The 25,854-nt window shown below is 39.1% G+C and overlaps 1 protein-coding gene across 3 annotated transcripts; it reads left to right on the top strand.

Moving 5' to 3' along the window:
- Positions 1 to 221: 221 nt before the first annotated feature.
- LOC131303237 (uncharacterized) lies at positions 222 to 18,323 on the top strand. Of its 3 annotated transcripts, none has more exons than XR_009191924.1 (13): positions 222 to 1,020; positions 3,757 to 3,850; positions 3,954 to 4,010; positions 4,422 to 4,477; positions 5,742 to 5,967; positions 7,512 to 7,598; positions 7,703 to 7,777; positions 7,964 to 8,047; positions 10,500 to 10,564; positions 10,650 to 10,845; positions 10,941 to 11,029; positions 13,964 to 14,102; positions 14,194 to 14,301. XR_009191924.1 is itself a non-coding variant. In XM_058330016.1 (13 exons), the coding sequence occupies exons 1-13, from the start codon at positions 443 to 445 to the stop codon at positions 17,997 to 17,999; spliced, it is 1,749 nt and encodes a 582-aa protein (XP_058185999.1). In that variant the 5' UTR covers positions 222 to 442; the 3' UTR covers positions 18,000 to 18,323. The 3 variants fall into 3 exon arrangements, 2 of the variants coding, with proteins under 2 accessions (XP_058185999.1, XP_058185998.1); XM_058330016.1 differs by lacking the exon at positions 13,964 to 14,102 and adding an exon at positions 17,958 to 18,323 and having other exon boundaries at positions 3,772 to 3,850; positions 14,194 to 14,308; XM_058330015.1 differs by lacking the exon at positions 13,964 to 14,102 and adding an exon at positions 17,958 to 18,323 and having other exon boundaries at positions 14,194 to 14,308.
- The last annotated feature ends 7,531 nt before the right edge of the window (positions 18,324 to 25,854 follow it).

Raw genomic sequence — 25,854 nt, 5'->3', positions numbered from 1 at the left:
TATGGCAAAATCTGGGAAAATCCAAAGAGGGCCAAATATGGCAAAATCCAACGAGGGCCATCAAGAGCCGGATTGTGAGGCGCACGCGCGCTTTATTAACCTGATGATGCATAGCCTTTTCAATCAAAAACGAAAAGTAAAATGTCCATCATCTATGAAATTACAAAATTAACCCTACGTGCCTACATATAGAACCACCGGTTTGGCGGTTTCCTTGAAAGCAAGGGTGTATAGTGGAATTTCCACAACATTTCTGGGGAGAAAAACCCCTAGCGAGGTGTTTGTACTTCATCCGTTTCAATCACTACACGTTCAGTTTTCCTTTCTGATTTCTTCTCAAAACCTTCGCTAGGGTTTCGCCAATTCGATCCAGCACCAAATCCAGGGGCTCTGATAAAGCTCAATTGTTCGACCTTACAGAGAGAGAGAGAGTTGAAAAGATATGGACTTCGACGAGTACGATTATCTGGAGAAGACCGTGGAGGAGACCGAGATAGACGGCTCGGCGTCGAAGAAGAGCAGCAAGGACGGCGAAGATAAGACGGAGAGAGGTTCCAGGAGGAGAGAGGACGACAGCGGCGACGAGGATCGGAAGAGCAAGAAATCTCGAGGAGGCGACGGAGAGAGCGGCGGAAAGAGGGACCGGGACCGGGACGAGAGGGAACGGTCGTCGAGGCATAGGAGCAGTAGGGATGGGGATAGGGAGTTGGACAGAGAGAGGGATAGGGATAGGGATAGGGATAGGCATAGGAGTAGTAGAGAGAGAGAAAGGGATAGGGAGAAAGAGAGGGACAGGGGGTCGAGGGAGAGGGAGAAGGAGAGGGATAGAGAGAAGGAGAGAGAGAGGGAGAGGAGGGAGAAAGAGAAGGAGAGGGAGGGGAGAGAGAGGGACAAGGAGAAGGAAAGGGAGAGGGAGAGCTCGAGGTCACGGAGAAGTAGATCGAGGTCGTCGAGGAGGCAAGATAGCGACTGGGAAATTCTGAGAGAGAGGGAACGGGAGCTTGAAATGAGTGAAAGCAGGTGTTTTCTCACTCTTCTCTCTCCACATTGTGTAATTTTGTTTGTTTGTTTGTTTTGCTTGCTTATGTATTTGGTCCATTTTGTGCTTGATATGTTTGTATTGTAGAATCTTTCTTGCATATCTATCGAAAATGACCATGAAGTTAAAATTTTAGCCAAGGAACGATAAACTCACATCCATGTGAAATAAAAGTCGTGACCTATGGAATTTAGTGAATTATGTCGGGATAGACTAACCCCTGCCTTTGAAAGGTTCCGTGAATGGAGTTTGACAAGGTCAAAAGGCTGGCTGAAGTTCGTTTTGCCTTTGAGTTGAAGAGCAAATGCATTTAGCAGATTTAACGATTAATAAGCTGGTGGTTGTGGAATATGGATGCCAATAAGCATTTCAGTTATTTAGTGTTGATTACATTACCTTTTCTTCCCTCCACGTCTTTCATGCACCTCTTGCGTGTTTGCATGTTTTCTGTAATGTTAGTCATTGTGGATCCATTGTGTGGGGAGATTGTGTCTGTATTGATCCCTTTGTAAACACATCGTACATATATTTACATGGTTGATTTGAAAACGACTTTCAAAAGGATTAAGGATTACTCACTAAAAATAATAATCATCCGTTTAAGTGTATAAGTTCTAACTTGAGTTGAAATCGTAGATGGATTGTTTGCACATTCTAATGGGCTAAAACAATGCGGAAAGTTCTTGAAGGCTACACTGAAGTAAGTGGCTTTTTCACAAATTGAGTTTGATGTGGTCTGTTGTTTCTTTTTTGGCATTTAAGGTATGGCATGACTAAATAGAAGATTGTCTTACGAACAGATTTATGATGCTACTTATGAGTTTGTGTTCTTCAATCTCCCGATATAATTGCTGAAGTCAATTTGAGAGAGGTCTGAAGCGGTACTAAGTAGAGGTGGAGGGCCCCATCTTGTGATCAATTTTTTAATCATCTCATAGTTGTACAATTGGTAGTCCCAAGTTTTGTATAACATGTGACATTTGGTTGAAGAATTTATATGGGCTTTAGGGTGACTCTTGGAAATGCTTTTCATAATGCTTTGCTGTGTTTTCCATAGCAGAGATGACAATGCTTTGACCTCATATTATAAGTGCTCTCTCTGAACTCCTGTTACTTGAGTTTATGGTACTTCTCTTTATGTACAATTATGGCTCAAATCTGAAAGCGATTGGATTGAAATGATATATATCAATGGCAATTGATTGGATGTTTTACTACAGCTTTTCTGAACCTCAATGCAACCCACAGAGTAGAATTCTTTTCCAGAATTTCTAGAGTAGAATATCGAAACTGGAGTACACTGAGGCTCTTTAAGCAATTCTTAAGTCACCCCAATTAAGTACAGAAGTGAACACTTGTACCTTCTGAACTTCCATATGGAGTTTTCCCTCAAAACTAAGGGGAAAAAGTAGGTTTGGCGTCTTCTACGTAATTTTTCCCTAAATGCCCAAAGAGCTATTAAACAACCTTCTAAATATATTTTCAATATGGAAATCTCTATTTGGTTGAACAAACTTATTAGATGATTATATGATTTGTTCAAAGTTTTGGGAGCAAAAATTGCATTTTGGGATCAAAGGAGATGAGCCTTTCCCTCTTTCCCAAAACCCATCTTTATCATTTCACCAATATATTACCAATAATATATATCGTCTACATACATTTACGTATACTTACGTGTATGTATCATCCATCTTTCCTTCGTTAAAAATTAGGACTATGCGTATGACAAAATCCGAAACCACTATTTCTAATTATAAAGCCATGAATCATGTCCCCAATTGCCGTCCTATTAACCATGTCCCAAAGTGTCAGATGACCTTCCTGCTATGCTAATCTATTGCCGAAACCTTCAATTTATATTTGAACTAAACTTGACTTCTTGCCCCAATTTGATTCCTGCTCAAATTGGTGATTGAACTGAAAATACTGTGTAGTTAGTAATTACCAAAGATGGGGTTTTAGGAATGACGGGATAGACCAACATCCTTTGATCCCAAATTTCAATTTTGCTGAATATAATCATACTAACCTCATAAGTTTGTTCAATCTAAATAACATTCAATATTGAAACTCTATTTACAAGAATCTTATGTATAGCCTCCTGGGGTATTGTAGGCATTTGACTTGACAGAAATACTAACAGTTACATTTTACATGATAGTTAAGCAGTGCGGGTGTCCACTTTTGTTAGTCGAGGGATGTCTTAAAAAATATCTCATAGTACTGGAGTCTAAGTGTAATTTGCCTTTTCCTTAATGCCTTTTGCTTGAAGGTTTGTTTGAAACTTGGGGAAAAGAAGGGCAGGAAAGGGGAAATTTAAGAAATTTCTCTTCTCTTGTCTGGTTTGAGAAGAAAGAGAGAAAAATAATAAAACATCGTATTAAGCACAGTAAATTTTTCTCTGCCCTTTCCTTCTTAATTATTTTCTCTTCCGTTACTTTGCCTCTCCACGTGTTCCAAATAGACTGCAAGTCTACATTAAAACCGACTCTGAAGTTCTTTCCAGAGTGTAAGCCCAAAAACGAAAGCCTTGTTAAACGCTTAACTGGCCAGCCAATTGTCTATATATTATTTGTTCTTAACTTCTTATGTTTTCACTTGGCTTGTTAGTTCTTATTGCCTGTTTGTGTTACCTCTACAAAAGGTCATACAAATCAATGTATCGAAATGCTTTTAGCCTTTTACAGTATGATATCTTCTTATCATGTTTAAAGTCATTTTGGTGACAGGAGATTTAAAGAAAAGAAAGAAGTGGTGGAGCCTGAAGCTGATCCAGAAAGGGACCAAAGAACTGTTTTTGCATACCAGGTAGCAGATATTCTTCAGTCTTCATAATTCATTTACTTCACATGATTGTCTTTACTCTTGCTTTTACTAATTCACTTTACTGGCATGGATGCATTGTTGGCAGATGCCTCTGAAGGCAACCGAGAGAGATGTTTACGAGTTCTTTTCCAAGGCTGGCAAGGTTAGTGGACTGACGGTAGTCATGCTCTGTAGACTGACAAAATGATTTTGTTTCAACATTTAATAAGTAATATTGCCTTACATCATGCATGTCTTCATGTCTAGGACCCCTTCATGTTATTGGTATTTGGAACACCACTTCCAACATTTATGCATGTTGTATATATCTCCTAGCCACAGTGAATGCTCCTCTGCATTCAGTTGTGATGAGTGGTATAATGAAATTCTTGTGTAAGCATTGTGTTATTAAACTAATGATATGATGACGCCCCCACTCCCCCTAGTTGGTGTTGTAGTGCGTAAAAAAATGTAAAAATTGGTGATTTAATTTTTGTTTTTGTTTTTGTTTTTGGATTTGGTTGAAGTTTTGTTTTGTTTTTGTATTTACACCAGTTGATTTTTTTATCTCCAGGTGAGGGATGTTCGACTCATCATGGACCGAAATTCAAGACGGTCAAAAGGAGTTGGGTATGACTTTATGCTTGCAAGTATCATACCTAGGCGCAATAGATGGAATGTAGCTGCTGCTTTTTTTTTCAAAATTAAGTTTAACTGTATTCTTAAATTCACTAGCAATGCGATAAAGAAATCTTGATGGGGGATGATGGGGTTACCTTGCACTCATGTTTAAACAATTCATGCTGCGTTCTCAAGGTAGATGACATGGATCTGAGTTTCTTTTTTCCTGTTTTATGCTATGTCTGTTCTCAGTCAATGAGAGAACCAGATTACTTATACTCTCCTCTTATAGCAATTTTTTTCTTCCCTGCTCTGCCCTCATTAGATTTAGTTAATTATATCAGTTGTAATAATTCTTTAAAGTTGGACTTCGCGCAGGTCGGGGGAGTATGTCTTCACCCATGAACCCATGACTTGTCTTTGTTCTGGCATGTGGCATCATATAGCTTGTGGTTGTGGGACTTATATTTTATGTACTATTGTACATGTGATGGTGTGAGCCTTGACATGGATCATCTACCAGTCACATTTCTGCTGGCAGTTTCTTAATGTTACAACCCCTTGTTTCGTTCATTGTTTAAGTGCGTTTGTTGCCTGTTATGACAGGCTATATCAAAGGAAAAAAAGTCGGCTTTATCATATTTTCCAGGTTTACCTTCATTGTTGCATCTTAGTGGGGCTGGAAGATTTGATGGCATATTCAATCTTTGTCTGGTTGAAGGGAAATTCCTAGAGAATGCATCTTGTTAGGTCAATTTAAGGGCATTTTTTTGTCGCTGTTGATGAAGAATTTGGCCAGGCTCTTCCCCTGCCCTATGCCCTATGTGGACTCAATCTTCAGAGATGCTTCTATGTCCCAACTGTCCTTGTTAACTTTTTTTGCAGGCTCTTTAATTGTCGGCAATCTGTACAAAATGCTGACTGCTGACATGCTTATCAATTAAGAAGAAAAAGTTACCTTTCGAAGTGGCCTAACGCCGATTTCCAAGTGGAACCCTCCTGTTTTGTCCATCTATTCTGTGCGAATAATCTACATCTAGTTGTACTTTTTATCATCCTGACATGTAGTATTCCCAATTTGCATTTTGCCATGATGAACTGATGTTGTCTTTTTTGGTTGAGGTTTAGAGACATCAGAAGAAACTCAGCTTGGGATATAGCACTTAATTGTCCTTGTTTTTTTCACCTCCTTAGGAAAATGCCTTGTAAGTTTTTGTTTGTTTTACCTTGTATGCATTGGCAAGCTTATTGTGAGCCATCTGTGACACTGCAGGTATATCGAATTTTATGATGCGATGTCAGTCCCAATGGCTATAGCTCTTTCTGGCCACTTACTTCTTGGACAACCTGTGATGGTGAAACCATCAGAGGCTGAAAAGAACCTTGTTCAAACTAATGCTTCAGGTGGCAGTTCAGCTGTGGGCCCGTATGGTGCAGGCGATAGAAAACTGTATGTGGGGAATCTTCACTTCAACATGACAGAATTTCAGCTTAAACAGGTAATATGGTTATGTTATTGATTACGTGTTGAAGAAGGTGAAGGAATTGCAGGAAGGAGAATATTTTCTGGAATCAAAAGTCACGCAGAATAAACCTAAAAATGGAAGAAAAAGAGTGAGTTGCGTGCTCAGAGAAAATACTCTACAATGATGCTCTGCACATTTGGTGCTCTAACCTTGATAGAATGTACATCTAGTCGTCTACCCTACCTTGCTTTACCCTAGTTTCAAGGTGAGAGTTCTCATTGAAATTGGATCCCCACTTGGAAAAGCACTTGCCTTTCTTTGGTTCTTAGTGACATCCTGAAAATGTCCAGGACTCCAGGTCGATATCTGCCTTTCATATGGAAACCGATTACTAATCCAAGTCCAAAATGGTTGGAGGACTCTTCTGACTAAACAAAAACATTTGTTATTGTCTTCAAAGTTGTTTCTTCTCTCCTTTTCTTTTTGGCCTTTCAAAAAAAAAGTTGTTTCTTTTTGTCTTGCAATCGAACTAGTTCTTTTTAGTTTACTAGTCATGGAAACAAGTTTTCCATGCCTCATGCCGATTTGATGTTGTAGGAGTATGTATGCAAATGACTTACGATGAAGAACTGTAACGGCGTGACCCGCATACTAGAAACATTTCGTTTTCTTAGAAACTCTCAACAGGATCTGCATGCTCGATATGACAGTTCACTAACAAATAAACTTTGTTTACTAAGTCAAATATACAATGAATCTTGGTAGATACAGGCAGCATACCTTTTGACAATAACTTTGTTTACCAAGTTAAATTCCGTAGATGAGTATAGAGAAGGATCTTAGGGTGGGGTGCTAATCTTGTCCCCTCTTTGGCTTCGATAGCTTATATGCCTGCTTTCAACTTTGATTAGGGTTAAATGAGTGCTACATCGTTCTCTTGGCAAAGGAAACCTTGTTTGGGGGCTTTGAGCTGATAATGGTGTTAAGGACTTAATTAGATATTGGTGGTGACGTTTGTGATGTTGGCAGCGTAGGTTAATTAGTGTTGGTTGATGTTTGGAGAGCAACCAATTTCCTCCTCAAAGCTGGTAGAAATTGGGTACTCAATAGGAAAGCAGAGACGACAATTTCTTCAAGAAGCCTCTTTGCGGAATCTACTATTGATTAATCGAGCATGCATTAAACTCTAAAGGTTGTGATTGTGTGGGTGAGTTCTTGGATAATTGGGTTCTGGCAATGTTTGTAGTGCAGCAGCAAAATATTTGGCAAGTTGAAATTGCTTTCCTAGGTTCTTGAGTGAGGGTATCACTTAGCTAAGCTATTGTTCTTTGATCTTCCTCTGGTTTTTGGGGTGGGGGGTGAAGGGGTGGTCTTGTTGGGTCAATTGCTACCTTCTCCTTGCACTTGGCTCTTTCGTATCTTCCACCAGTGAAGGATTACAGTCATGTCTCCTATTGATTCTCTCCCTTCCTTGTGCACTTGATTCATGAATAGGTTTATCATTGCTTATCTAATAATTCGGTATCCTAAATGGCTGCTTTGCTAACAATTGGGCTTTATTTGTCGGGACTTGTCAGATTTTTGAAGCTTTTGGGCCTGTGGAGATTGTGCAACTGCCTACCGACCCTGAGACGGGACACTGTAAAGGTTTCGGATTCATTCAGGTTAGTGTTAAATTGATACTGCATCAAGAACTATGATTATCGGTTATGTAAGTTTATTTATTAATGTTTTTGACAAGATCTAATACTTCACCATTCTCTTGTAGTTTGCTCAACTTGAACACGCGAAGGCAGCTCAAAGTTTGAATGGAAAATTGGAGATTGCAGGTCGAATTATCAAGGTACATCTACTCTTTTTTCACTCTTCTTTAAATTAGGTAGTCTTCCTTCTTTTTGATGTGGTAGGTTTCTTCTTATCAGAATATGACTTGTAAAAAAAAATGAATCCACTGTTTGTCCTTTCTTTTTAATTTGAAAGGATATCTTAATGAGGACAAAATCTCGACATTTTCGACATTCATATGCAGGTTTCCTCGGTAACCGATCATATTGGAGTGCAAGATACAGGAGCCAAAGCAGCTGACTTTGATGATGATGATGGAGGAGGTTTGGTGAGTTATATTCATCATTTCACCCTAAGAAATTGAGTCTTGTAGCGTGAGAAAGATGTCATTGATAAGTGTGTACCTGAGAGCTAGTGTACCCTAAGCAGGAGTTTTCCTCCTGAAATTTGCTTCCATATTTCACCTTTCATTTCCGCTAATTCCATCACACTCGCTTTTATAACAATACATTCAATAAGTTGATTGGGCAAATTAATGATAAACAAGAGTTTTCACGTAAATTAGTAACTACAATTTAGTCCATTGTAAGACGTCCTTAGGCTAGGATGCTTGTTGACACCATTCTGCCTTGTGATCATCTCAAAAAGCAGCTGCCAAAAGCCTGCTGTATGGATTCTTATCTTTTTGTTATGTATGTACACCACAGAAGATTATAGTTGCCTGTCAATTGAATAAAAAAAATGTTGGTACTATTAGATGGTGATGGAGCCAGAGTCTCGATTTCTACTATTCGAAAAGCCCAACAATAAGTAGTCCAAAATAGTGACTAATGATCGATCTGTATTATATTATTATTATTAGCGCTCCAGAATGGAAGTCAATTTGCAACCATTCTGGTCCTCCTTTATCTAGAATTTCGTTTGTAAGATTGATATCATTGACTACTGATCGATATTCCGCGACTATTTTGGAATACATTCATATGTGTACCATACTACCATGTTATATGATATCTTCTTATTACATCTTTGTTAGCTAGAAAATGCCATTCATGACTATTTTTATCTTCGGAGACTCGGTTGTGATTATTTATACCAGCTGAACTCTTGTCATGAGGCTCATAACCATTTTACTGACAGTGTTCATGCCTCTTTCATCATTATTGAAAAAACAATTATATGGAGTAGGTTAATGGGTCCTGCACGATGCACTAGTATTCACTGGTATTTTCTTGTTTTTGTACGAATGCTTAGGCCCTATGCGTGCTGTGTATGTCTTCCTTCCGTGCTAATGAGTTTCACGGGTTCTAAACAAATTCTCTTGCACATTAGTCGGATTTTTCATTGTTTATAAAAGCATGATAATTATTTCCCTCTCTCCCCCATAGTCTAAGAAAATTAAAAAAAAAAAAAAAAACTATGAAAGAGGAATTTTGTATAATTTTATATTATTTTCAAAACTCAAGGGTTACAAGCGTAATTATCCTATATATATATATATATATATATATATATATATTAATATACTACTACTGCTACATCTCGAGTCAGCCGTAAATTACTTTACGATCAGAATTCCTCTGCGTCTCTCTTTCTCAGTCTCAGCCCTATATGACAAACACTACCTCTCCAGCAATCGAAGCCTCTAGATCTGGCAGCTCCGGCGATGACTGACAGCTGTTCGTCTCTCTCCCCCTCTCTCTCTCTACAGTTACTGTTTGACTCTCTCTCTCCCAATTTGCTGACTTGCCAAGGAATTGCGACTCGCCGACTACTCGCTACTCGCCGATTAGTCAGCTACTAATTACCGATAAGTTGGCCGGCTGACTAATCTCACCGACTAGCCCTAAAATGCCTCGGCCAGGTGCCGACTAGCGATTACTCACCTAGTGAAACACTGAGTTATTCTCTGGACTTATTTATAGAATTATCTGATGTCTTAGCTCTAAGAAGCATGGACAAGTCTTTACTGGCCTCGTTTGTCTGCAACATGTTTTCGTCATGGACACAGCACTCCCTAGACATGGGTCAGACATGTTAAAATATGTGTCTGGCCTTTTTAGTATATTTTTTTTAACTCAAATGCATAGCAGATACTCTAGGACATGACGTGGATATACCCTTGGGACATGCTAAGGATATATTAGGAGGTTAAAATGTAATTTTGAAAACTTGATCCGGAGTGAACTTCCACAGATGTATAGTTAATGCATACTAATGTAGGAGTGGTGATTTGTATCTTCATTGAATTGATCTTAAACTCTTAATATGATTGATAATGTTTTGACTTTTATATTAATCCATAAGATGCATCTATAACAGAAATATAATTGATGTGTCCCCAACGTGTCCGTGTCTTAATTTTTGAAGAAATAACGTGTCCGTGTCATGTCTGTATTCTGTGTCCGTGTATGTGCTTCTTGGTTTTAGCTCTATGCAAGTAGTAACTGTATAACCATCAGTCCGCCATGTACCATTCCAACCAAACCAAACCAAACCAAACCAAACCGAGCCTTACGTCCCAATCACTTGGGGTCGGCTAATGCACCATTCCAACCAAATAAAATAAATTCTCCCTCCACCTCCCCATTCCCCCCAATAAAAAAGTTAAAAAACTAACCACCACACCACCCGCCCAAACCATTAGGAAAAAACATATATGTTTTCTGAGTTGTGGAGGAAAAAAGTAAATTTATGACTACAGGCATTCAAATATTCACTTTTCTTATGCAATATGTTTTACGGTTACGACTACACTGACGTCTTATTCATTTTTACAGTCTCTGAATGCTCAATCAAGGGCTTTGCTTATGCAGAAGCTGGACCGCAGCGGTATTGCCACAAGGTATGTGTAGTACCTCAGTCTATCTTTTGGGTTTACTGCTATACATGGCATGGAGAATTAGACTCAGAAGTTTATTCTTTTGCAGCGTTGTGGGGTCTCTTGGAGTTCCAATGCTTAATGGTGCTGCTTCAAATCAACAAGCCGTCGCCTTGCCTTTCAATGGGCAAACTGTAGTTGCTGCCCCAGCTCTTCCTGCACTAGTGACATCTGTGGCCTTGGAGCCTATTGGGAAGCCCAGCGAGTGTTTACTTTTGAAGAATATGTTTGATCCAACAATAGAAGTGTGTAATCTAGTTGTTTGATATATTTTCTTACAACTTATACTTGTGGGCTACCTGTTGTATGGATAGTACTTATCCTTGATACTTTTTTACAGGCAGATCTGGAGTTCGATCTGGACATCAAAGAGGACGTGGAGGAAGAATGTTCGAATTATGGTAGAGTAAAGCATATCTATGTTGACAAGTAAGTCTGATGATTTAGTTCATTGTTGCATTACGCGTTATCAGTAGCTTACAATGTTTTACACAAAAATTTGGTTATCTGTTCTCATGTGTATATTGCCTCGAGGCTCAATTTGGATGACAGGAATCTTGAGGAGGAATGGGGATATGATGCTATACCTCCATGATTCCTACGTTTGGAACAGATGAGAACAGGAATGTGATTTCTGATTGACATATTCGACCAGGAATCACATTCCTGAACTAAGTGGGAATCTTTTTTTTTTTTGATAAGTAACGGAGTAATTAATTATATTAGAGATAAGGCATCAAGGGAATGCCACCCGTATACAAAAGAAGGCAACAGAATAAAAAGGCCCTATACATTGCCACCGGAATGAAAAAGCTCAAACCAATCTAAAAATTGGTCAAGGGAAGGAAAACAATCTCCCTTGTCCCAACTGTACAAGCTATTCACCAAGAAAGATTTTATCCTAGCTAGAGGTTTTTCCACCCCATCAAAAACTCTCGAATTTCTCTCGCACCATAAGTCAAACAAAGCGGGATCATGGGCCACCAACTCTTCCTTCTCCTACCCATACTAACACACCTTCCATGACATTTCTCGACACAATCCATTGTATTCCAAACCAAGAAAGCACCAAAATCCAAAGCTCCCACCCCACCGGACAATGAACAAGCAGATGATGAACCGTCTCCACATCCCGTTTACACAAACAACACCAATTGACAATGATTTTCCGCCTTCTAATCGAATTGTCAATCATAAGTATTTTGCCTGGGGCTGCACATCACACAAAAAACTCACCTTCAACGGTGTCTTAGTATTCCAAATCGCACGCCACGGAAAAGAAGAATCGCTACCTCCACTAAGTGCTTGATAAAAGGATTTCACCCAGAAGGATCCTGATTTAGATAAAACCCAGCGCAGCTCATAACCCCCTTCTCTTATCCCTTGGATACTATATACAGTAGATAGCAAGACCATCAAATCATCCTCCTCCCAATCGTGCACATCCCTGCGAAGACGAATATCCCATACTATCACTCCCTCGTATAGGTGAAAACACGCAGAAACGGGTACATTCCTGTCACGAGCCAACAAATAAATACTCGGAAAAGCATTCCGAAAGCTCACATCTCCGCACCGCACATGCTCCTAGAACTTCACCCTTCTCCCATCTCCAACCGCCAAATGAATATTCTTTGCAAAAACATCCCACCCATTCATGATACCTTTCTAGAGCCCCACCCCATAAAGCAAGCTAGTGTTAAGAGAGGACCAATCTCCCCATCCGCATCCATACTTAGCTACCACTACCTTTCTCCACCATCTTTCCCTTTCACATGCAAATCTCCACAACCACTTACGTAAGTGGGAATCATCCCACCCTCCCCGTAGAAATTAGATTCTTGGCTCAATCCATAAACAAGAAAACATTGACTCTAATATATGTTGCAAAATAAATGGTTTGTTGACATAATTACCGGATTAATTCAAATATTGGAATGCAATTAATTCATGTATCGAATTGCTAGGAATTTAATTCCTTGTAATCAATTGCCTGTTCCTACCCAAAATTACGGGCATCACAGCTAAAGGTCTTGTTTCAGCATGAATGTCAGGATCTCGGCCTCCTTTTTTTTTGGTTTGTTTGCAGGAGGGTTCTTGTGCAAGCTACTTGGAGATATTGAGTAGATGTTAATAGTCAAATAATAGATAAATAAATCAATGAATATTGTGGACTTCATGGCTGTGAGAAAATATAATGTCAAGATATTTTGTTCCCTTCCCAATGTTTGGGAGTAAGTATATCTACATTTAGGTGCTTTTATATGAGAATTATTGTCGGAGGTTTGTTTAAAATTTTGAAATAAGAGCGACTAATTATAAGTTCTTGGATAGGTAATAAAGAGCAGCTAATTATCGACATGATATTGCAGTAGGTGTTGAATAGCTTTGAGACCCTACAATGTCGATTCACATATACCATGAAGAAAGGATAAAAATTGTGCGTAATAATGACTGCAAGAAATATGTGGTTTGACAGTGTGCCTACTTTCACGACAGAAAGCGAGAACAAGTTCACTAGTGAGGATTGCATCGTCGATATCTCTAATGCAATCTCTTTTCTACTGCTATCTCTATTACTGAAATCCTTCTACAACTATATACTGTAATAGATAGGTCCCAAACCATGTGCCCTCTACCTTTCGGCCTCAACCCTCCGCCTTCGTAAAAGGCCCGAGTTGCCCTACATAGTCTCTTCGAGAGTAAAGTCCAATACATCTCACAAACAGGTGTGCATGTGTACCTTACTCACATACATTGCCATATGTCCCTAATTTCTATCAACACCCCCGTGCACTGCTGCCAAACAGGCTACTTATAAGACCCATCTTCATCTCTCTTCCTCCCTCAGCAACCTGGTCATCGTCTTCACCAGATTCTCACAGCCGGAAATTTTATTGCCTTGAGATCCATAGAGGAAACTAATAATACATTACAGAGAATGATGGACCTACCCTCTCTTTCAGCCCTGCTGAGATGGAAATGTTAGGTTTGTGTGCGGTCAAGAAAGTGGGAAAGGTGAGAGGTATTACTTATTAGAGGTAATGATGGTGGTTGAGGGATTCCGGTAGTGGTGGTGGTGCCACCAACAGTGGTTAATAATCTTTCTTAAGGAAGTAGTTATGAGATTTCTTAACTCATCTTTTTAGATTTGTGGGTGAAACCCTGATAATCTCGTGGTTGAAAATATCCACACGTTTCACCTGGCACTTGACTTCAATCTCAATCTCTCTCTATGAAGTCCGAACTATCTTTTGTTTTGTTATTTCTTTTATCTTATATCTAGAATTTTGGTTTATAGAGGTGTTAGAGATTTTTTATCCAAGCAAATCGACAGGATTTTTGATTCAAGCAAATCAACAGGGTACACCCTCAGGGCCTCAACTCTTGCCTTGATTAAAGTGATGTAACTTGAACTACGTCCTCTATTTTGACCAAAAAAGAATTACATCCTCTACTTCCAATATGTAGTGCAAATTATGTACAGATGCACTGCTATGGGGTAATATGTCCATAAAACCTCTTATTTCCTGAGCCAATGAAATTGAAATGTTGTTTCAAAAGTAGTAAATCCAGGTTTATCAAACTTACAGGAGCAGTGCTGGTAATGTGTATTTGCGGTTCGAAACTGTTGAAGCCGCAGCAGGTGCCCAACGAGCAATGCATAATAGATGGTTTGCACGCCGGTTGATCTCAGCTGTGTTTTTGGTATGTATTTTGATCTTTACAAGGCTCCTCTTTCTCCATTTTGGAATCTTCCCCTGTATTATGAAATCTGTTGTTGGAACATGTACGTTGGTTTTTTAGGTCCATCCATCTCAGTAAGAATGTTAAGCATGACTCTAGTTACATTGAGTGCAACTGTTAAAAAACCCGACATGGTGTCGCCATCGAATTATGACTTGGTGGGGCACCCCCATCACCCCTTAACTATTCATGAAATGGTCCCTACCGCTATATGAGATTTCCCCATTGGATGGTAACACTGTCATGTGGTATTCCCTTTTTGTCGTGTGGTATCCCTTTTTGTCGTGTGGGTGAGGTTGGGTGGAGACTATGAAGCACGAGTGCTCTAAAAACGTGTCTTAGATGGTACGGATATACCTCAGATTGGGCAAAATACGCATCCTGTACAGTGTATGCCAAAAAAAATATTGGGTATGTATCTGGGTACGGCATCGATACGCGCCATGTGTACGGGATGGATACTTCGTGGGTATGACTCCGCTATGCTTTTATTTAATGTTCTAGATGCTTGATATGAAAAACTAATGCTTTGTTTTCGTCCTGACAATTTCTAGTTCTTTTTTTAATTTATTCTTTTGATTTTATGATTTTTTCCCCTTCCAATCTTAAAGTACTATATTTTCTTATTTGCAAAAGAATCCATTTGAAGGACCCACAAGCAAAAAAGAAAAAGAACTGAGTATGGGAGGTTTAAGTTTAATAGACATCCGCAAAGGAAGAAGACCATGTTTGTTTTAAGAGTTTAAGTTGTGAATATTTAAAAAAAAGAAAGAACGAGGGTTGATTATGTAGATAACAATAAAACATATTAAGAAGGATTCCTGAACTACCAAATTCAAACAGAGAAGATGACATCTGGTATACAGTTAACGGCAACTGGCATTTGTTTGAACTTATCAGAGAATAGATCAAACCATGCCTAAGAGAGTAGATGGTCGCTAGAGGCTATGTAGCATGGATATGAATACGGATACGGGGGCACAAGATTTCTGAAAAATGTGGAGTGGACACGTTCACGGCAAAAATAAATAAATAAATGGTACTTATTTTAAACCAGTTGAAGCATAGTTATTTAAAGAAGCATGAAGCATCAATCTGTATGGACAAGGATTGTATACACTTTTGACCCATTTTTTTTTGAAGTATTTCACATTTACCCTCAAAATATTAGGAAATTTGCACATTTAACCCTTGTTGTGTTCCCGCGTGTCCAATATGTATTTTGCCGTGTCCTCAGTGTGACCCGGCGTGTTGGATACATACACTGATGCGGCTGGCTAGAGGTTTTGACTTTACCTAGATCAAGATGAAGTACTCTTAACTTCGCTGCTATTCTTCTTTGAGAGAGATATAAAACACGATATTCAAGTATTACATATACAAATTAAAGATGTCCCTCAGCTGTGCGGCCTTACCCATGCCATGAATTTTTAGGTTTTTCCATATCATTGTATACCCATATTGTACCGTTCCATGCTGTACCTGTACTGGTTCATTTAGGGTGGAGTTTCAGTTGATTTTGAATTTCATGGAATCCAGATTTCTAGTGAAAACGTGTGGCGGGAAATCTTTTATCCACTTCTTGTCTTGTAATTTCTGTTTCAGCTGGTTGGACATGATCATTTGCCGAGCAATGTTCTAAAAGTCGCTAAGCGCTAGTCGGGCGGTCGGCCACCTTTGAGCGATTAATCAGATTAATCGGCGAGTAACCGGTGCATATTAATTAGTAATTGGCGATTAATCGTTAGTTGAACCTAATCAGATAAGCCCCACCAGCGATTAATTCCTTGTCTTAGAACACTGTTGCCGAGTTGCTCGAACTGTTATTGATCTCTTTCGTAGCAAATTTTGGTTCCTTAGAATGTGTTTTCCCAGACCAGACATCTATGGCCCTAGATGTGTCTTGGGTCTCTGTTAAACATAAATTATTCTCTCCCAATGCAAAGATCAAATTAGCTGTTCCAGGTGCTTCTTTTACATTTTTTAAGTGTGGTACTCTTACTTCTTTTACATTTTTAAGTGACCAACTCATTGTAAGTTGCATGTTTCCACGTTTGGTGACTTCTGTAGAAGCTATTTACTTCGTAGGGAAGTCCACTAATGCTGTATCCAATAGCGCTTTTGGTCAGGTAGGCTAGAGGGTACTATGTTGATGAGTTTTTGAGCTAGAACTGCTAGATTACTACTAGGAGTGCCAATGTTTTTCCATCAGGTCAAATTCTAGATTTGTGCTGTTATTTGGCCAGCTGATGGAATCTCTTCTACATAGATGGGATGATGTGTAATTGAGAATAAATTCTACACGTAGGGTCCGTGTAGAATGAAGTGTCTGGAAAGCCAATGAAAACAGGACAACACACAATTCACTCCACACGTGGAGTTACCAATCCTTGGAAAATGATTATTTCGAACCCTATGGAGCAGAAGCTTGCTTATGAGAGCCCTAGAGACAAAATTTAATTATGACCCTTTAGAATAAAATGACCAAAAAAATAAGATCTTCGCACCGGTTTAAACGGATTGAAAATTAGAGCACTTAATTTTTTAACAATGTTTATATATATTAAAAATTTAGTTAAAAAATTAAGTGCTCCAATTCTCAATCTGTTTGAATCGGTGTGGAGATCTATTTTTCTGATCATTTTGTCCTAAAAGAGTCATAATTAAATTTTGTTTCTAGGATAAATTTCTTCTCTTTGTTTGGCCCTATGGAGCAGAAACTTGATTATAAGAGCCCTAAAGACAAATTTTGATCTTTCAGAATAAAATGATCAGAAAAATAAGATCTTCGCACCGATTCAAATGGATTGAAAATTGGAGCACTTAATTTTTTTTAACCATATTTTTTAATATATAAACAGTCTCAAAAAAATTAAGTGTTCTAATTTTTAATCCGTTCGAATTAGTGCGAAGATGATTATGAAAAAAAAAAAAATCAGTGCGAAGATCTTATTTTTCTGGTCATTTTATTCTAAAGGGTAATGATTAAATTTTGTCTCTAGGGCTATAATAATCAAGTTTTTACTCCATAGGGTCCCAAATAATCATTTTCCAACATTAGTTGCACGTGTGGAGTGAATTGCTTAGTTGTCCTATTTTCATTGTCTTGCCGGACACTTCATTTTACACGGTGTAGAATTTATTCTCTTTGTAATTTTATATTCTAGGAGGGTTATTTTTGTAAAGTTTCGGTTTAGGGTTTTCAGAAGTCTTTATATAGGGCTTACGTTGTTTCACTTGAGAGGGAATTCAAAATGTAGAGCTTGCGGGTTTGCTAGATCATCCCCCCTCCTCTATCTGTCTGCTTGTGGATTCAAACTGCCTAGGTATTGCTTGTGGATTCAAACTGCCTAAGTGTTCTACAGTCTTCCCTTGTGGTTTCAAGGCCCCGGGTTTTCTCCCCCTTGTCCTTTTCTCCTCCCTTCAATCTTGTACAGTATGTAGTGTGAGTGCTTAATGAAATATAAGAACTGCAATTGTATTCTTTTGCTTGAAATTCCAGGTAACATCATTTAGGCTATAGCTTCTCTTTTCTTGTGAATTCTTGTTTTGTTTGCAATGCTTGTCTCTGCAATAACGGGCTGTTATGAAAATGTTGTTTTTGTTGCAGCAACCCTATGAATACGATGCCAAGTTTAAAGGTGCAGCATGAGAGTTCTGAAGGTCAAATGGTCTCTGAATTTCTGGATGTGTCATGATTGCGCTGTGATTATATATATATATTTTTTATGTTCAGACGAGACATTTTAATCTCCTCGAATTGCATCACATATAAAGATAAAAGATCTGTCTCTCCCCTTCGTTGGGTTGGTTTCCATAGTACTTGATACTAAATTCTGTGTAATTTTGAAAAGTTGTAACTTAGTTAATTCTCCTGATCCTATTTTCTTGGTTTGTGATTTGGTTCGGTGTAGTCGACAACTTTAGTTGATTCTTCTGTTTTGGTTCATTAATAAGATGCTGTTCTTTTTAGGTATTGGATTTAGTAAGATTCTTATCCTCTTTTGGATCTTCCTTGCATTTAGCTCGGCAATAGTATCCGATTGCGATTCTGCTTGTTGAACCACCGATGGCACCTTTCTCCCTTTATTCTTGCCTCTCTTTTTTACTCCTGTCTTCAGTTTTGTTTAGGTTTGATGCGTTCGTAGTTATAAGCATTTTCTTTGTTAAAACCATTTTTTGTTTTCTTGTTTTGTACTTTTAGAGGCTTTTTCACTTAAACTTGCTTAACACTGAAAAATGAAGGCGGATGATAAGCTGGCCTGAAATGTGGATCTGTGCTGGTTCATTTCCTGTCTTACTCCATTCTGGAATAATTAAAATTAGGATTCAAAATTTGGTTTTCGGGACATTAGAGTAAGTAATACTCTCTCTGTCCCAAAATAAGTGTTTGATCTGCAAAATTAGGCCTTTAAAAAGATACATTTTTTCGTTCAAAAATTCTAATTTTTTTCACAACTTTAAAGAATTCATTGATATCTATTGATTTGTGAAAAAAAAAAATTTTAAGCAAAAAATGCATCTTTTTAAAGGTTTAGGTTTGTGAGTAGAACATTTATTTAGGGACAGATGGAGTAACCGTAAAATGTCAAACACACGTACAACTAATAAGAGAGCTTTTGCTCACGTCAGGTGGTTGATGTAGTTGCTTGTACCAACCTACTGACTTGAAGACTCCGGGCATCACTCACTCAATGGCTATGCCTCTTCTCATGCTCGCCGTAAAGCCCACGATTTTAGACATAAATATTGATAACTTTTCATAAATGATATACTCGCAATATATTCAGCAATATTATCCAAAAGAGTATTTCTTGCCAACCTTCTCATCATGGTTCCGGATATTACAACTTGAAGCACTACGGCCCAATACTTCGTAAATACAAAAGTTAAAAGGATTAATAGGAGTTTACAACGATTCGAAGTCAAAAGTATGTAAATGAAGTTACATTACACCTTCAAAAAATTTGATAAGTGTCTTCACTTTCTCTATTTTTAAAAGAATACACTTGTATGCATGCACACCACTCCATGCTACTGCTCCAGATTTATACTTGAAAAATGAAGGGTTGAGCAATACTAGCTCAATAGAGAATGAATAACATGAGCTAAAATTATGGTAGTGTGAAACAAAACGTGAAGAGTAGATCTTCCATCATCGATTAGGGAAGTAAAAATATAATGATCATGCACCGAGATTCTAGTCTAACCATGAGGACTTACTATCCCTACGATTTACTCACTACTACCATGGCATCTTTATCCGAGTAACTAATCCGACATCTTCATATTAGACATCCGAGACTCGATATTGTCCAAGAGCTGGAAAATGCAGCTTGGAGAGAAGAATGGGAAGAAATACAAGCGGACCATTTTGATGGGTACTCACTTTTCGCACTGTTTTTGGAGCCAGAACCGACTGAGGACGAAGATGATTGGGAATGGGAAGCAGAACCCGCTGTATGGCACCGGATGAATGATGAGGACCCCTTGGATGATACAATTCTGTGCCTCCTATTTCAAGAAGAAGAAATGCAGCAAGGTCCCAATCTGTTGAATCCTCGAATACTCTTTGCACAGTTCCATGAAGAGACGATCGACACTATAGCAGGAGACCTGGATGTCTTCCTTTGTCTAATCTAGTCTTTTCCAGCGTCTCGTTGAGAAGTTCCATCTCCAAAGAATTCCACAGGTTTTCTTCTTCCAAGGAGTCCCAGAAATTGACACTTTTGATCAGGCCTTCATCGACCATTGCTTTGTTGATCGTCAACTCCTCTCCGTTGACCCAAATGCTGACCTTCTGTTACCGATAGCTCTAATTGCTGCAGGAATCTCATCATGACCCCCTACAAAGCATCTAGTTGACTTTAAGTCTGCATAGACGCTCCTCCTCCGTTTTTCCTTATAAATAGAGGTGGTTAGAGCCATACACACACACAAGGAGAGACAAGATACACTCCCCTCCTCTTGAAAACTTTCTCTCAACATTGAATCTCCTTTCTCTCTCTAGAATATATACATTTTGGATTTCCTTCATATATACTTGAAGAAAAATCTGAAATGTCTTATATTTGAAGAGAAAAGTCTCACTTTCACCCCAAGAACCTCTATTTCCTCAATACTCTACCATAAAAGAAGCTCTTTCATTGGTCCACAACCCAAAACAATCACCAAATCGTTCAAACCGAAGCTCAAAGTATTGATCAGACACTCGAAAGGTAGTAAACTACCTACCTACACTTTTGGTTTCTGTTCATCTGAGAAAACCAGGAGCCCAAAGTGGGGATGCAAGCAGGCCAATACAATTGCGGGCTCTTGTTACAAAAAAATGTGATCACATGTGCTTTGCGCTGGGCATTCACTTCCCAGCGCAAAGCACCGGTTCCTGGGCTCACTGGTTGCTTTGTGCAGGGCATTCACTCCCCAGCACAAAGTACTCGTTCTTGGGCTTGCTGATCATTCCAAATATCAGCAAAGTCCAGGAGCTTTTATGTCTATTTCAAGTGTTCATTGCTCATTTTCAATAATTTTTAGCACCGTCTTTTGTTACTTCATCTAGAAACACCTCAAAATACTTTCAAAAAGCTAATATCCATGCATTGTACCAATTAATCCACTGTTTAGATAAAAAGAAAATATTTTCAGAAACCAACCTGAATAAGTGCTTTGTGCTGGGAACAAGAACCCCAACGCAAAGGAGTTGTCTCCACTTCCTACAGTTATGACTTTTCTGTTTTGTTCCATTTCTGTATAGACTGGAAGTTCATCCTGTCTTTCTCATTGTCAAGACCATCCAGCATGTTCACTTTCCAATGCATAATGGATCGAAGGCTCTGAGGATAAACGCCGAAATTAAGCTCACTTCCAAACCAAACTGCATGAGTCCATTCACACCCAAACATGTGCTCAGTAGCAAATCTGACGCACCTACGATACTTGTGGCAAATTGGACATTCCTGAAAGTCTACGATGAAGATTATGATTATCCTTTGTGGCTGAGAGATTATGCCACACCATCCAACAACAATGTCTAGGCAATGTTCGGTTTGGGTCTAGAGACCCAAACCTTCTCTCTGCGCACGGTCTCCTCAAAAACTTTTCTCCCTAATTATTACTCTCATTTTTCTTTCTATCTCTCTCCTCCCAAATCCAAAATCCCGAACCAAACAAGGTCTAAGGTATGTGGTGCTATTAATCATGTCACGAAATCATGTTAATTTAGAATTGCTTGATGCTTGTTGTACTCTACAGGAAGTAAATTCCACCTTCGAGGTTCTAATTGCTTTTGAAGATCGTGCTGATGAGCTAGTGTGGCACTTCTCCTCCAAGGGGAAATACCTAGTGAAATCTTGTTATAGTGTGGATTGGAACTTGATTCATGATGCTTGTTGTACTCTACAGGGTGTTTTGTTAACGCCTCTAACGATATCGAACGAAGCTTATTTTTTCAAAGACCTTAAACGACATATTTTTGAACAAAATGAGCGGCTCCGATCATTTTTGTACGACCCGAGACGGGAGAAAAAGGGCTCCGTGCACAACTGCTGTGCACAGCTCCTGAAAATGTCCACATTTGGCGACACTGTTTGCATCGACAAAAGATAAATTATTTTGGGCGGGCTTTACCTTTTATTTCGTGCCTGTTTGGAAAGTTTTAGCGGTAGAGGTTATGTATCGGCGTATGTTGAAGTTTAAAATTTTGTGTCACAAGTCTCTTTGCCTAATAGAGTTCCAGCCTCCAGGGTATAACATCGACTTTGCCCCACCTCTCTCTCTCCAATGTTGAACACTACAGGTTCAGGCGTTCGACCACCGATCCTCGTTCCTGTTCGACCATTACTGAAGCAATCATCCATCTCCACCAACTACTGGTTGCTTGTGGCTGCCTCCTTCGTAAACACGGCCAAGGTACCCTAAATTTCTACTATCTCCCTCTTTCTAGCCCTAGCCCTAATCTTTTGTAGTCAAAACCTAAATGGCTAAATCTGCTCTCTCGTAAATCTTATTCCTCAATTTTTTTTTGTTAAAAATGAAAACTGAACCTTATTTGTTTAATTTTTGTTTTGTATTGTTTTGGGATTGGTGTACGGTTGTTGAGGCGTTCAACCATGCTCAGCTCAGCTGAAATCGCTCATGACCACTGCTTTGCCCCAATCTAAGGCTGTTGTGCCCATTCTAGGTACAATAAATCCCAAAAGGTTCTCATCAGGTTAGTCCTCTTTACCTCTCTGTTCGTAGTAATTTTAAACCCTCAATCTCTTCTAAACTGGCCAATTTTATAAGCCAGAATCCATCCATTTGGTGGCTTGATGCTTTGTGTCCGTTCATGGTAAGTTACGATTAATGCATTCTGGGCAAAATCATGATGCTATTTGAGATTCCTCGAGATTTTATATATACTTGAGTTCAGAATTGTTTGCTGTAAGTCAGTACACTTAGGTATACATACTATTCTTTGCCCTTCCCTTTCTTTTCCCTTAATAAGAAGGGGCCTAGGTGTTTGCAAAAGAAAGTTTTTAAAGGGGAGTATCTGTAACGACCCGCTCCATCTTTGTACAATATTGTCCGCTTTAGACGCCCAAAGCCCATAGACTTCCCAGTAGGTCACCCATCCCTGGACTACTCCAGGATGAGCACGCTTAACTGTGAAGTTCCTATGCGCTTTGGCCGGCCCTCACGGCTTTAAAAGGCCTTGTACAAGTAGGAGGGATCTTTCCTTATAAACCATGACTTGCCTCCTCCCGTCCGGACGGAGCCTGCTTCCTGCAGTACCGCCGGCCACCGGAAAGCGAGGTGTCACAGTATCTGTAGGGAAAATTTTATAATGTTTAACCCAATCATCCAATGAACAAGAAAAAATGGAAAAAAAGCTTCACAGATTCAGATCCAACTATATCCACAACCAATTTGTCTTTTTAATTAAATGGTTTGAACCTGCGGGTATCCACAATGCTTTCCCTTTATGGGTGCAAAGAAGTGATCTGGTTGTAGTGCCATGCCTTGTATTGAAAAGAGCACACAAGGCCAAGCGTTGAGGGAATGAGAATGGCTGCTCGAAGTAGAGTTTAATCCCCTTGAAATATTGATGAACTTTGCTAGCTTAGGAGATTTGTAAGCACTGATCTATGGGATAACTTTTCCATACTTTCCAATCCTTACATCTGTTTCTTGATGATATTTGCTTTTATAAGCAAAAGTAACTATAACTTTTTTACTTAAATCTAATAGGACTTCTTTTCAGGCCATATGGGGATTCACAGTATTCTTTCAAAGGGCTAACATCTTTCAAATTTAAAGCACTCACATCTCTCTTCTCATTTGCATGTAAAATCAATTGGGCAGATTCATGAATGTTACTTTGTTTTAGGAATTTAACTTTTTGTTGTTATATATATACAGTCAGTCTCCCATGAGGGGCTCCTTATTTTAGTTAAAATGCGGACCTCCTCAATTCTCCTATTTTGCGATTGAATTTCGATGATTCGAGCCGCTCAATGTGTTCAGAACGTGATTTTAAGAATACTTGCGCAACATTGGCAAAAAAAATAACCGGGAAAGGATTGATTTGAGTAGTTTTTATTTGAACCGGTTGACATATATACACACACAAAATTTCATGTAAGGGCACCCTTACCTTGTTAAGGTAAGGACCTCTCCTTTCCCGGTCGAATTTTGATGATCCAAGCCGCTCAATGTGTTTAGAACGTGATTTTAAGGGTACTCGCGAAAAATCGGCAAAAAAATGATCGGAAAGGGCTTCATCCGAGCAATTTTTGTTTATTTTTTATTGAACGGTTCATATAAAAACTGATCGGATGAAGCCCTTCCCGGTCCTTTTTTTTTTTGCTGATTTCTGACGGGTACCCTTAAAATCACGTTCTGAACACATTGAGCGGCTCGGATAATTGAAATTCGATCGGAAAATGAGAGAAAATGGGAGGTCCGCAACTTAATACGGTAAGGGCGCCCTTACTTGAAGGAAACTCTCTCTCTCTCTCTCTCTGTATATATATATATATATATATATATATATATATATATATATATACAGTTCGTCTCACCACCTCATTTTAATAAAATGCAGACCTCCCATTCCCAATCGAATTTCAATGATCCGAGTTGCTTAATGTGTTCAAAACGTGATTTTAAGGGTACCCGCGAGAAATCAGTAAAAAAAAAGATCGGGAATGGCTTCATCCGAGCAGTTTTTGTTTGTTTTTTTATCACACGGTTCAAATAAAAACTGCTCAAATCAATCCCTTCCCGGTTATTTTTTTTGCCGATTTCTCGCAAGTATCTTTAAAATCACGTTCTGAACACATTGAGCGGCTCGGATCATTGAAATTCGATTGGAAAATAGGAGAAATGAAGAGGTCCGCATTTTAACTAAAATAAGGACCCTCTCATGAGAGACTGACTCTGTGTGTGTGTGTCTATATATATATATTGAAGGTGTTTTGCAGCATTTGAATTGGGCTCTCATGAATAGGGCTCTCATGGTCTGATTGTCACTTTTTCTATACTTAAACAGAAATCCTAGCCGTACCGACCCATTTCATACCGAAACCGTACCGACTGCCGCTCCGGGCTATCTCCGGCCACCGGACGGCCGATCCGAGCCGTTCAAAAATTCTAAAAAAAAAAACCGAGGGGACCCGCGCGAGAATAAACGGCATCCGATGTGTGTAGGGTGGTTAGATCGAGTACCCTATTTTTCGTGTATACTCATGTATATATGTATACGCGAAAAATAGGGTACTCGATCTAACCACCCTACACAGATTGGATGCCGTTTATTCCCGCGAGGGCCCCTCGGTTTTTTATTTTAGAATTTTTGGACGGCTCGGATCGGCCGTCCGGTGGCCGGAGACGGCCCGGAGCGGCCGTCGGTACAGTTTCGGTATGGAATGGGTCGGTACGGCTAGCACTTCTCTACTTAAAATGGACCAATCTTTGTTGTTTCTTTAACCGGTATACATAATCTTTGTTTCTGCATATTTGTTTGAGATTTTAAGTTCCAGAACACAAACATTGGCCTAATTGGAGCTGGTAGAAGGTCCAGGCTAGTTTCCCTCTTTCTCCGGTGGTTTTTTGTTAACTGCATGTGTATTGATGCTTGGGGCGAATGTTATTATGAAATTGGAGAAATAATTTGGGTTGCCTTTAGCATAAGATTGGGAGTTGGAATTGAGAAATTACTTCATTCATAATCTGTTATGAACTCGTCCCAAAGATGCTTGAATTGTGCTGGTAAATATTATACAAGCATGGTTATCACTTCAGTTTTATCATCCAAATAGTATTGGCTTCTGTCCGACTGTACATGCAAATATTGAAGTATAGGATGAAAGGATGTTCCTCGACACCGCATTACCAATTATTTCAAACATGTCCTCATCGAATCTGTCGTCACCAATGCCAAGCACTAAATCTGCTCGTTTACCATTCTCAGCCATTGATGTGAATATCTTTTCTGCAACCAGGCCTTTGGTTGCTACCTGGAAAAG

The sequence above is a fragment of the Rhododendron vialii genome, chromosome 10a, assembly GCF_030253575.1.
Source record: "Rhododendron vialii isolate Sample 1 chromosome 10a, ASM3025357v1".
NCBI classification, from domain to species: domain Eukaryota; kingdom Viridiplantae; phylum Streptophyta; class Magnoliopsida; order Ericales; family Ericaceae; genus Rhododendron; species Rhododendron vialii.
This window is presented reverse-complemented; position numbering and strand designations above follow the sequence as displayed.